Here is a 12987-nt window from a genome sequence, read left to right on the forward strand (position 1 = left end):
TCCTAGTCGGATTCGTTAACCACTGCGCCACGACAGGAACTCCCAAATATCCTTCTAAGCTGGTTCTCTTTTGGTGGTGGTGGGGAGGGTGGGACTAGAACTAGGGCACTTCCGGCCTTGCAGGGCAAGGGGCTCTGCTACTGCCCAGCCCTCGCTTTCTCGAGCACCCCCGCTGTGTCCTGAGGTGGCTTGACAGAAGGCTGCGCCATGGGAGGTGGGTACAGGTGTTTTTGGCAGCCTCAGTGATAAAGGGTTATATGTTGTCCGTGAATTTAATTTTATTCAGGAAGGTAATAAAGAGGACGCTGCAAATGAAACATGTAGTAAAAGTGGGGTCACGAGGGGCTCTGATCTGGTTGAGAACCTGTGGTTCACCATCTGGTTTCCAGACGGTGTTGTTATGGGTCCCCAAAGAATTTAAAGTATTTCGTAGAATCCGACAGCAATGCCGCGGTTCGTAGTGATCCCTGATGAGGCCTGGCTTTACACTGGGACCTGCCCTCGGCATGGAGGCCGCCTCGTGCAGTGCCCAGCAGAAACCACCACTGGACATGGGTGTCAGGAATTTCTGGGCTGTTCCCGGGGACCCGATGTCATCACTGCATCTGCGTCAGCTGCTGGGGTGAGGTCCTTGACCACGGCGGGTGCTTGTGGAAGCAGTGGCAGGAGCGTGGTCCCTGGGTGCTCCTTCTCATCCCATAGCGCCCCAGGACCCTGATCGCAAGGACTGTGGGTGCGCGTCCAGGTGGCGGGACAGGAGACCCGGGAGGGGCAGAGAGAGAGGACCAGAGTCAGGTCACCTGCCTCACGCATCTGCCTGGGCCGAGGCCTCAACAGGAGGGACGGTCCAGTGATCCCACGTGAACCACCTCCTCCCGCCCGGCATTGGCCTTGGTGCCAAATTCATTAGCATTGTGGCCGCGTGCCTAGTTCAACATTCAGGCCTGGTGGAGTCGGAGCACCCCCCACGAAAATGGTGGTTTGTTCAGTGGTGTGGTTTACTACATGTGTTGCTTGTGATGGATGTGAAAGATCAAGGAGCCTAGTGTTCGTTTTACAAACTGCTTTTAGAAATCAGGCAGTAAAATTTAAAGTGTATGCAAAGTGGGAAATACAGCTATCTTATAAATACTCGTATTAAACATATTTTTAGAAATAATACAGGTCATGCAAGGTTGAGCTATATATGGATGAGCTCTGAATTAGATCTTTGAACCGAATTTTCAAACCAAAGCATTTTAAAGTGGTTTTTTTTTTTTAAATGCTCATTCTTTCCCACCCCCCACCCCCCGTTTTCTTGTTCTTGGCGATGGTTTACCGTCTTGTTTGCTGAAGTATCTCTTTCTGCCCCATTTCCCGAGCGGCCGCTCCTGCTCTGAGTGCTCAGGGCCCTTTCCCTTTGCTTCTCGTACTTGCTGCTAGATGTCATCTGTGAGAAGCAAGAGTTAATAGCTCTTGGTTTCACATTTAGTTTTCCTCTTTGTTCCACCCATTCTTTTTTTTTTTTTTAATCAGTTCTTATATCTCTTCTCGAGTTAATAAAGATAAGAAGGAGCTCTCTTACCAGTTCATTCCTCTTCTCCAGTAAGGAAGGAACCAGGAGTTCCTGTTGTGGCTGAGTGGGTTAAGAATCTGACCAGTATTCATGAGGATGCGGTTCAATCCTGGCCTTGCTCAGTGGGTTAAGGAGCTGGCGTTGCTGCAAGGCGCAGTATAGGTCACAGATGAGGCTGGGATCCCATGTTCCTGTGGATGTGGTGTAGGCCTGCAGCTCCGATCCCTCCCCTGGCCCAGGATCTTCCCTATGCTGCATATACGGCTCTTAAAAAAAAAAAAAAAAGCAAGAATATAGATCTTTACTGTTCACTGTGGTAGCAGTGAGCCACGCGTAGCTGAGTAAATTTAAGTTATACTGAGGCCTTGGTTTGGTTTTCCACTTGTATGAGCTGCCTTTCGAGGGCCGCCGACCTGACAGCCGCACGCCATTTCCGTCATCAAGGACACTTCTCGGGACAGCCCAGGTCCAGATGCTTTACATGCCCCAGTAGCCCACTTCCTGTGTTATCTCATCCATCCCCTGAAAGCCTCTTCAGTTTTGTGGAACCGTCTGGAAACTTCTCCTCTGGTTTCTCCCAGCCCAGCCATGTATTGATGAAACGTCGGGGTGGAGCCATGTTGCTGAGCCCCTGACACGATGGCAACAGGACAGCTTGGTCCGTGCTTACCTTCTAGGGCCTCTGTCCATTTCTTCATTTCAAAACGTGGCAGGCATGGGCGCTGCCTCCACAGCAGTCCTGAGGGTTTTCTCAGGCAGTGGAGGGGAGCCTCGTTAACTTACAGTCTGGGGAGCTGTGTGTTCCTTGCTTTTTCCAACTTGGTTTCTTCCACGTCGCTGTGATCCTGTGGTGCCTGGCCGGCCGTTTTCCCTGAGTTTGATTTCCTAACCTTTTCTGCAGCAGCTTGTCTTCCCTCCTTGAGTGCCTTTCCTGATTTTTTTCACTAGTTTCCACAAGTTCCATTTCTTTCTTAAATGTGTGTTTATGATGTCTTTTGAATCAGTGGCATTTTTGCATTCAGTATGTCTTTACCCTATTTATGTATCATGATTCTTTGTTATGCTTTTTTCTTTTCGCCTTTCTTTGTAGGGCCACACCTGTGGCATATGGAGGTTCCCAGGCTAGGGGTCCAATCGGAGCTGCAGCTGCCAGCCTCCACCACAGCCACAGCAACGTGGGATCTGAGCCGCATCTGTGACCTACGCCACAGCTCACGGCAACTCTGGATGCCCAACTCACTGAGAAAGACCAGGGATCAAACCCACCTCCTCACAGACACGAGTCAGGTTCGTTACTGCTAAGCCACAACGGGAACTCCTGTTTCTTTCTTATTTTTAACGGAACACAGAGTTTATCTTTGGTGTGAATGTAATACTTTGAGGTTTTCTTTTTTGAATCACAGTGTATTTATTCAGTGGGACGTTTCACAGTATTGAAAATGAATGAATGTGGATCACAGGTATCTGTATGGACGAGTCTCAGACATATTGCTGGACCAAAAAAAATCAACTTTCAGAAGAATACTTGTAAAATAATGTCATTTGTGTAAATGTAAAAAAACTCATTACTGCTGTATATTGTTTGCATTAACGTGTCTATGCAGTAAAAACTAAAGAATCGTGTGGGAGGGAGCGGCGAGGCCCTGGCGATCAGGGCGGTTGTGTGTTGGGGGAGGTGTGTGCTGGGGAAGGGCACAGGGAACCTGGGTGGTGCTGGTGACCTTTGGTTTCTTTGACTGGGCAGATTCTGAGTCTTTAGCATATTTTTTTGGGGGGATGGCCAAACCTGCGGCGTGTGGAAGTTCCCAGGCTAGGGGTCCAATCGGAGCTGCAGCTGCCGGCCTACATCACAGCCACAGCAACGCAGGATCCGAGATGTGTCTGTGACCTACACTACAGCTCAAGGCAATGCCAGGTCCTTAATCCACTGAGCAAGGCCAGGGATCGAAGCCGAAACCGCAAGGTTCCTAGTCGGATTTGTTTCCACTGCACCACAACAGGAACTCCTAGCATATTTTTCCTTATGTGTTTCTATGTCTAAGATATTTTGTAATACATCCAAAAAATCATGCTTGTTTTAAACATAAAGTAAATAAGAAAAAAAAATCCAATATAGAAAATGTTTTCCATAATCCCATTGTCCTGATATTATTTTGGTGTATTTCTATGGGTTTTTTCCTTAATTTCCTTTTAGTTTAATTGAGATATAATTGATAAATAAAATTGTAGATATTTAAAGGGTATATTGAGATTCTATATATGTATACATTGTGAAAGGATTCCCCCATCTAGTTACCACATTCATCACCTCAAATATTTATCTTTTTTTGTGCATACAAGAACATTTAAGGTCCATTCTCTTAGCAAATTTCATATATTAGTGTTACCCACTTTTGTCCCATTTTACATTAGATCCTCAGACTGTATTACTGCGTTTTTAATTAATTAATTAGTTTATTTATTTTGGCACAACTGTGGCATATGAAAATCCCCGGGCCAGGGATCAACCTCACACCACAGCAGTGACAATGCCAGGTCCTTAATCCACCAGCCCACCAGGGAACTCCTCTGTACTTTAATGTAGTCTGTTGTTAATCAGATAGGACTTTGTTTCTTTCCTGCTCTACTAGCTGCTCTTCATGAGTCCTCTTCTCCAAGTTCTCAGCCATGTGGTTTGGGGCCAGCACCTCCACAGGGCAGAGACCTGCTTGCTGGATTGTCTGGACCGGCCCTTCTCCAGGCATCTGAGTCCCTGGCCCTCTGCCGGAGTCTCCCTCTCCTTTGGGATCTGCAGTGGAGCCCTACCTGCCACCCTAAGACAAGGGGACTTCTCAAGACTCTTGCACCCCCCCCCCCGGTTGAACGTGGACTGCAGCTCCGGGGTGCAGCCTGCATGCTGCCGTGCCCCTGGCGCCATCCCTCCACCCACTCCCGCATGTGGGCGCTCACTCCTCGCTGCCTTGCTTTCACTTGCAGTGTGGCTTATGCAACGCGTTGTCGACACCATCATTGTAGTAGTTGTGATTTTCCGGAGGCAGGAATTATGCACAGCATGAGGCCTGGGAGAGCTCATGGCCCAGCCGTGGCAGGATGGGCCGCCGCGCTTTTAAGGTCACGAAAAACTTACCTCACAGACGCAGCTTTGATTCTCCTGAAAAAGGTCCAGAGAGGAAAGACCACCTCTAGTGCTGAAGTGAAAGTAGAGAAACTGGAGGTCGCTAGGGAGGCGCTGCTTCTTGATCAGAAAGGAGTTTCTGGTTATCTGGCCCGAGCAAGTCTGTGTGTGGGAACAAGAAAGTGCAGTTTGGGAAACGGTTTCTGTCAGTGTTCCAGCCAGTATGCAGAATACTCAGCGAGAGAGAAGACGGTCCTGTGACCTGAAAACTGGTCGACTAGGAAAGAGAGGAAACTTGCAGCAAGCATGCGACTCTGCTGGAGATGTGCTTTGGGAGCGCGCCAGAGCCTGGACGGACGTTCCCACGAGGGAGCAGGTGGCGAGGGCCCCGCGCGGTTCCTCCTGGGAACGGCCCATCAGGAGTGGTGAGAACTGTGTACGTGTGTGTGTTTGCAAAATACGCAGTTTCCAGGTGAGGCAAGGTGAGGCTGTCAGGTTGCCTTTCCTCCCGGCTGAAAAGGCTCCCAGGAAGTGCCACGCAGGTGGCAGTGCCTCTCTGCCTTTGCGCAGGGAGGTCCTGGGAGGTGAGAGGGGAGCAGCAGGGGGGAGCCCCGCTGTCGGCTCTGGGGGCGGGCTCGGGCAGCCCTGCCAGTGCCGGTGCCGTGCAGTGATTGTCACCTGTTGACGCAGGAACGGAGTTGGCCATCTAGGAGGACAGCCTGGGTGTCAGCCCAGCTCTGCTGGACCAGCCTGCAGCAGTGAGGTTTGCAAATCTGATGATTCTTGGAGATAGTTCGTGAAGGTCACACTCTTGTTTTGTTTTGTTTAATCTCTCCCAGACTTCTGAACCCTGGCCATGTTGAATTTTTAGTTCTTCAAGGTTAGTTAGCCCTCTTTCTTGTGTATATGTTTTTCTGTCCTGGCTCTGCCGCGTTATCTGTGTCCAGCCTTTGTTTCCAATAGTTTTCTCTATGCTGCCACTGCCCACGCTTTCCCTTGGATTCCCAGGGAATGTGTATTTCTAACTGGCTTCATTTCTCCTCGGAATCTCAGAACTGTTGCATCTTGACATTTGCATAGTTGTATTTTGTTTTACTTCTTACAAACAGCCATATTGAGGCGTAATTAACATACTGTACCGTTTACCCTGGAGGGTAAAAGTATACAAGTCAGTGGTTTAGATTAGTCACAGTTGTGCGACCATCACACCAGTCTAAGTTTAGAACATTTTCATCACCCCCAAAGGAACCCGGTGCCATTAACAGTTGCTCTCCATCCCTCAGCCCCCAAACCGCTGCCAGCTGCTGGTCTTCTTTCTGTCTCTGTGGATGCGCCTCTTCTGAACATTTCACATCAGTGGAATTATATAGTAAATGACCTTCTGTGACTGGCTTCTTTCACTCAGCATCCTGTAGCTTTATTTCTGTTTTCAATGTATTCCCCTTCCCCTCACTCCCTTTTTATTTATTTATTTTTTGTTTTATTTTTCAATTATCTAGCTGCTACCTGTTCCTAGATTTTATTTTATTTTTTGCTTTTTAGGGCATATGGAAGGTCTCAGGGTAGAGGTTGAATTGGAGCTGCAGCTGCCAGCCTACACCACGGCAACCCTGGATCCTTTAACCCACTGAGCAAGGCCAGGGATCGAACCCCCATGCTCATAGATACTAGTTGGTTTGTTACCACTGAGCACAACGGGAACTCCCATATTCCCAGGTTTTAAATTGCATCCTCCATTTGTCTTCTTTCTGGAATCTGTTTTCCATTGCCTGTGTCCCTGTATGTACATCTTCAGCTTTTAAAATTAATTATTAACTTTAAACTGTTTAAGTTAAAAACCTTAAAATTAGCTACTGTTTCTCAGTTTGCCTGTAAAAAGAATAGTGGCGCCTCCGTAGCTGCCCCAGGTGTAATTCCACCTCCTCTCCTGTGTCACTCTGGTTCCATTTGGTACATAACTGTTTGTTCCTTGTTAGTCTGTCTCCGTTCCCAGCATCTTTCCTGCTGGCTCTCCTCCGCTTGTTTAAACTCTGTCGTATGCGGTTTTCCGAGAGCGTTGTCACAGACCTTTGTTTTCCTTTTTTTCTAAAACTCACTGTAAAAATGCCTTTTGTGGCTTCTGAGCGTTGCGTCAGCACGCAGACTTGACTTGATGTAGTTCTTTCTTCTTGAGAAAGTGCCACCACTCACTCAGTGTCCTCACCTCCCACCGTCCTCCCCATCGGACTTCAGTTTGTCTGAGCATCACTTGACGTCCTTCCTCAGTTTCCTCGGAGCCACCGAGTGCTCCTGAAGCTTCACGAGTGAAGAGCACAACGCACTTCATCCTCACAGCAGCCTGTGGAGTGGCATCATTGTTCCATGACTGCTCTTTCCATTTATTTAATCAATTTATTTATTTTTTAGGGCTGCGCCTGCGGCATATGGAAGTTCGCCAGCTTGGGGTCAGATCACAGCTGCACCTACCCGCCTGTGCCACAGCCACAGCAGCGTTGGATCCTTAACCCGATGAGCAAGGCCAGGGATTAAACCCTCATCCTCGTGGATACTCGTCGGGTTCGTTAACCACGGAGCCATAATGGGAACTCCTGGTGTTTCCACTTTAGGTCACAGTTTTCGTCTGTGCTCAGTAGCGTTTCTGTTTCCTCTCCCTGCCTTTCATCACTCAGCCCAGGTCCTGACCTTTGGTAAGTACTCAGTACATGTTCCATTTGCCGAGTAAGTGTGTGTGTGAATGAGCCAATGAGTGAATGAGTTAGTTTGTACCTGGCGGGCTGTTTCTATAAGCAGCCGGATGCTGCCTTTCAAAGAATTCATTTTGTGGGGTTTTGAAGGCCCATGGTATTAACGCTGATTTGGGAGTTTTTTAGAGATGGGAGGAGGGGATCTTTGAAGGTGCTTACACTGGACTCTCCCAATACTAGTTCTCAGCAACACAACGTTGAATAGGGTAGCACTTAAAAAAAAATTTTTTTTTGAAGTCTAGTTGATTTACAAAGTTGTGTTCCTTTCTGCTGTAGAGCAAAGTGATTCAGTAATACACGTATGTGCATTCTTTTCCATGTTCCTTTCCATTAGGTTTTATCACCGCATCTTGGATATCATTGCCTGTGCGCTGCAGGACCTTGTTTATCCATCCTATGTATAAAGTCTGCATCTGCTGATCTCAGACTCCAAAACCTTCTTTCCCCCACTACCCCTATCCTGGGCAACCACGAGCCTGTTCTCTGGGCTTGTGAGTTTCTGTTTTGTAGATAAGTTCATTTGTGTCATATTTGAGATGCCACATATAGGCGATATCCTACGGTATCTGCCTTTCTGACTTACTTCGCTCGGTAGGAATCTCCAGCTCCATCAGGGTGGTATTTATTAAGCCAAGGAGGAACGTTCCGAAGAAGACAGCTCACGAGAAGGTGGTTACCCGTGGCTGTCCGGTCCCTCATGATGGCAGCACGTTCACCCAGCCCTGCAGAGACGGGAGCTGGTGTGCAGGGCGCAGGGCGTGGGGCAGGCGTGCACGTGTGCGTGTTCTTGTGAGAGTTCACGGATTAGGCTACAGTTTGGGTCAAGGTCACGCTAGGCGGACATCATGCCCACCCTTCATTTCTTTCACCTGCTTGGGTAAATCCATCTCGTATTGTACTGTTTGGGACTTCACTTGTATTTTATTTTATGCCGCACCCACTGCAGATGGAAGTTCCCCGGCCAGGGGTTGAATTTGAGCTGCAGCTGTAGCAATGCCAGATCCTTAACCCACTGAGCAAGGCCTGGGATCGAACCCGTACCTCTGCAGCAACCAGAGCTGCTGCAGTTGGATTCTTAACCCACTGTGCCACAGTGAGAACTCCTGAGGTTTCACTTTTTTTTTTTTTTTTTTTTGTCTTTTGTCTTTTTTGTTGTTGTTGTTGTTGCTATTTCTTGGGCCGCTCCCTCTGCATATGGAGGTTCCCAGGCTAGGGGTTGAATCGGAGCTGTAGCCACCGGCCTACGCCAGAGCCACAGCAACGCGGGATCCGAGCTGCGTCTGCAACCTACACCACAGCTCACTCCGGATCGTTAGCCCACTGAGCAAGGGCAGGGACCGAACCCGCAACCTCATGGTTCCTAGCCGGATTCGTTAACCATTGCGCCACAACGGGAACTCCAGATTTCACTTTTTAAAAAGAGTGTTTTAAGTTTCACCAAGAGCCTTTTGCTCTCAGAACTTGTGAGTTATTGTCAAGTGTTGTGACAAGCAGGACGAATCACCTCCTGACGATTGCTTCATGTGGGAGTAGAAAGGACTTAGGCCCATCCAGAGCGTTTTGATATGAAGAAGTTGGAAAATATTTTTTTTTGTTCACCAAACATTTTGTCTTCTTAAGCAGAAGCTATAGACAGTTATGAAATATCATATGTCTAGTTTTATAGGCCCTGGCTATTTGGTGGATTAAAACCAAGCTCTTTTTTTTTTTTTTTTTTTGTCTTTTGGCCATTTCTTGGGCCACTCCCACAGCATATGGAGGTTCCCAGGCCAGGGGTCGAATCGGAGCTGCAGCTGCTGATCTATGCCAGAGCCACAGCAACACAGGATCCAAGCCGCGTCTGCAACCTACACCACAGCTCACGGCAATGCTGGATCCTTAACCCACTGAGCGAGGTCAGGGATTGAACACACAACCTCATGGTTCCTAGTCAGATTCGTTAACCACTGCGCCACGACGGGAACTCCAACACCGAGTTCTTTTACTTGTCATTTTCTGTGTTGACTGACTGCATTTCAGTTTAAAGAATCCTCAGGCTGCTCAGACATCACAGACCGAGTGATGGGGCAGAATCCATTACAAAGTGAAGGAAACTTTTGGGGCATTTGTGACGCAGCCCAAACCCACTGCCTCCCTTATGTTTATTGTTTGAACTCTTGTTTGTGAGGCAAGCTTCCCCGGGGGTGGCGTTTGCTGTGTCATGCTGCCAACTCCCAAGGTCGCGCCTCCGAACATTCCTTCCTTCCTGAGTATCCTCCTCTTTCTGTTGTCCTGACAGTCAGGTCCTTGGTTCTCTGATTGAGGATTTTTTTTTCTAATGGTTTTGATTTTTTCCATTATGGTTGGTTTACAGTGTTCTGTCCCTTTCTCCTGTGTTGTACAGTGGATTGAGGCTATTAACCTCCAAAGCAAGGGGCCTGCAGAACAAGCCTGAGAAGGAGGCCGGCCTGGACCTTGGCACTCACCTCATCATGCTCCGTTCACGAAAACGAAACCCGAGTTGTGTGTGAGGCTCAGTTTTTGTCCTCAAAGACCGACGAGGATGTGCCTAAGAATACTTCACATTTTTTGGAGTTCTCTTGTCCCTTAGCGGGTTAAGGGGCCAGCACGGCTTCTGCTGTGGCTCTGGTCGTTGCTGCTGTGGTGTGGGTTCCATCCCTGGCCCGGGAGCTTCTACATGTCGCAGGCACCACCAAAATAAAAAGACTTTCTAACCATGTCAGCCTCCCCGGCACCCGCAGCCACAGGCAGGAGCTGGTGGGAACCGTCTCCTCCACGTCTCCAGACACTATAAAATTAAGCCGATATAAGGCATTCCTGCCAGTGAGCTTTGAAGTCAGTGACCAGGAAAGAGTATAAGAAGTCTTATTAATTGTTCTCTTGTTGGCACTACACTTAACAAAATAGTTTGGCTCTCTTATTTTGACCTTGTGCTCTGAAGAGCTGTTGTAATGAACTTGGACCCCGGGCTCCACGTGTGTGGTTACTCATTGACTGAAGACTTGAAAGGGGCTGGACCCCAGTTCCCTGGGCCTGGTGCATTCCCCGGGGTGTTTCACGTCCCACAGTGAAGTGCCGCCTGACTTTATCACACCCGTATCACTCCCGTTTTGGTGAAAGGTTTCACTTTAAACTTAACGTGCCACGTTGAAGTATAACTTATGAGTTGCTTAATGTGTTCCCCGGGTTTGCTTGCCGTGGACACATCCGTGTGTTTGCCCTTTGGCACACTGGCATTGCTGTGGTCAGTAGGGCTCCCCAAAGAACAATTCACGTTGGGAACAAATTCGGAGCAGCTGGTGCTTTCACAGTTCTGCGAATGCTTTTGTACATAGAAGGAGTATGAAAAAGACTCCCAGCAAGAAGCAGGTCAAACTCCCATGTTGATAACAGCTAATAATCCCCAGTTTTTACTGAGTGCCAGGCGGTCCTGTGAAGGTTTCATGCGTAGTCATCATTTAATCGTCACATCAACCCTGCGGGCAGGTCCTGTTCTTGGAGATGCAGAGCAATGAAGATCTCCCTCGGTCACACTTGCGGGGCCAGAGCCTGAAACTGCGGGCTCCTTACCCATCACACCTGTGCTTGCTGAGGGAGCGTTGCTGGTTGCCTTACACTTAGGGGGGAGTAGGTTTCTGTCCCCACCACTAGCTCCCACGTCCCTTGACTCCCTCAGCTCCCACCAGTGGCTGGCATTTCCAGGGCTCCCTGGCCTTTCCTCAGCCTCCTGCCTGCCCCCTCCTCTCCCCACCCCGACTGCCCCCACGTGCAGGCTGGTCTGTCCGGTGTCCTGTGTGCACCCCAGCTCCTCTCTGTCCGCCCCCCCCCGCCAACATTCTCCATTCCAGCCACAGGAAACTCGCTTCCATCTCAGCTCTGCCTCCAGAGGTCTCCCCACGGATTGTTCTGCAACACCCAGGGCCTGATGACAGCCACTGCAGCCCCTGGTCCTGTTGGCTTTCTCTGGGCTGGCCTCTTCATCTCAGCACGGAGGGTCCCTCACCCCAGAGGCCTTGCATAATGCGCCTCCTGTGCGTCCTGGTCCTGGCGCTGTGTTGGCACACCACCCGCTGCCCAGATGCTCTTCTGGAGCTGGCTTGTTCACACTTGTCCCTTGCACCCAGCACAGTGCTTGGTAAACAAGAGGCACTTCATACATGTCTGACCAGTGAGTGGCAACTCAGAAGTCACAGTTCAAAGCAGCAGTGACAGATCACAGGGATGTGCCGGCCGAGGCAGGTGTCAGCGCTCGTGCAGGGCAGAGGATGCCCTCCTGCCAGGACCAGCTGCTGCCTCGCAGGCCTGCAGGCTCAGCCTTGTCTCTGCTTTAGCCTCACCTGCTCTTGCCCGTGGAGCTAGACACAGAGGGGACAGGCAGTTCCCTGACCAAGGACCACTCTGGCGTGGGATCAGGGCCCAGAGGCGCAGAGCCTTGGGCCAGGAGCTTCTGGGTCAGGGCCAGCTACAGACACGCGGAGAGCCTCCCCTTTGGATGCAGCTCCTCACTGTGCGATCAGAAAAAAAGTGCTTCTTCCTTTCGGTCCCAGGCAGCCACTCCTCACGGGGCCCCTCCTCACCTGCTGCCAGGTGACTTACCCACCACGCTCGCAGCTGGCGAGAGGCTGGTACAGCAGCCCCAGGGACCAGGCCTTTCTGGGAATGAGCCCGCACGGCGCCAAGATGCCGGGACAGGTCAGAAATAGGGCTCTTCTCCCCTTAGCCTTGGCCCGCGGTGTCCTGGCCCCTCAAAGCGAAACGACAGAATCAGCATTATCTGCAGCAGAGTCTGAGAAATTCATGCAAAGGTTGTGTTCTAGTTCCTGTTTCCCTTTCAGGTTTATTCGTGTAGTTAGTCACAACTCGGACTGAGCCTGTGTATACATCGGGATGTATATTTCTGTTAGGACCTTTGTCAAGAGGGAACATTTAACAGCGTCCTGTGGGGCCGGTTAGCATCTGAAATTACTCATCTAAGTCTCCCCCCGCTCCACCGGTCCCCGCGGCGACATCGGACTGCCCTGGCGGGTCTCCAGGTGTCCTCGAGCTCTCAGAAAATTCAGAGAAGGATTGACTTACAAACATCAGCACAGAGTATTTTTATGAGGAAGGAGGGAGAGGAAGAGAGCTAAAGTGATATAATGGTGGTTTAATTATAAAATGATTAACGGTCACTGATTAAGCAGCCCCAAGGTTATTTGATTAATTCATTGTAGAGCATTTATTAAATATCCACCGAGGGCAGGAAACTACGTGGGTTCAGCAGCGCAGGGACACATCACCCCTCGATTCTCTTCATGACGGCTTTTCTTTACCACCTTCTACTGCAGCTTAAACTCTTTAAAGCAGGAACCCTGCTTTGTTCTGATTTTATTCTCTGTGTACAGCACGCAGCAGGCCTGAAACAAAGGTTTATTGAGCACATCACACTGTCACTCCATTTCATAAATTTGCAGTTCGGTTAAATTCCAGTGAGGACTAACTTTGGACTTCTATAAATAAGGTTTGCTTCTCTTTCAGCAAGTCCTCCAGTTACTTTCCCAGCAGACCGTTCCCGTGCACTCCTGGAGCAGGGC

At 49.5% G+C, this 12987-nt stretch overlaps 1 protein-coding gene across 4 annotated transcripts in view; it reads left to right on the forward strand.

Annotated features, from left to right (window-relative positions):
* Positions 1–12987, forward strand: part of ADCY9 (adenylate cyclase 9) — a 186390-nt gene that overhangs the window by 131000 nt on the left and 42403 nt on the right. For 3 of the 4 annotated variants that reach the window (XM_021086710.1, XM_021086711.1, XM_021086709.1), the window contains one exon: positions 7277–7357. The exons of the other annotated variant lie outside the window; for it this stretch is intronic. In XM_021086710.1, coding sequence (XP_020942369.1) covers positions 7277–7357 — 81 coding nt within the window. The remainder of the gene's footprint in view (positions 1–7276; positions 7358–12987) is intronic. 4 annotated transcript variants of the gene reach the window in all.

The sequence above is a fragment of the Sus scrofa genome, chromosome 3 (genome assembly GCF_000003025.6).
Source record: "Sus scrofa isolate TJ Tabasco breed Duroc chromosome 3, Sscrofa11.1, whole genome shotgun sequence".
NCBI lineage: Eukaryota > Metazoa > Chordata > Mammalia > Artiodactyla > Suidae > Sus > Sus scrofa.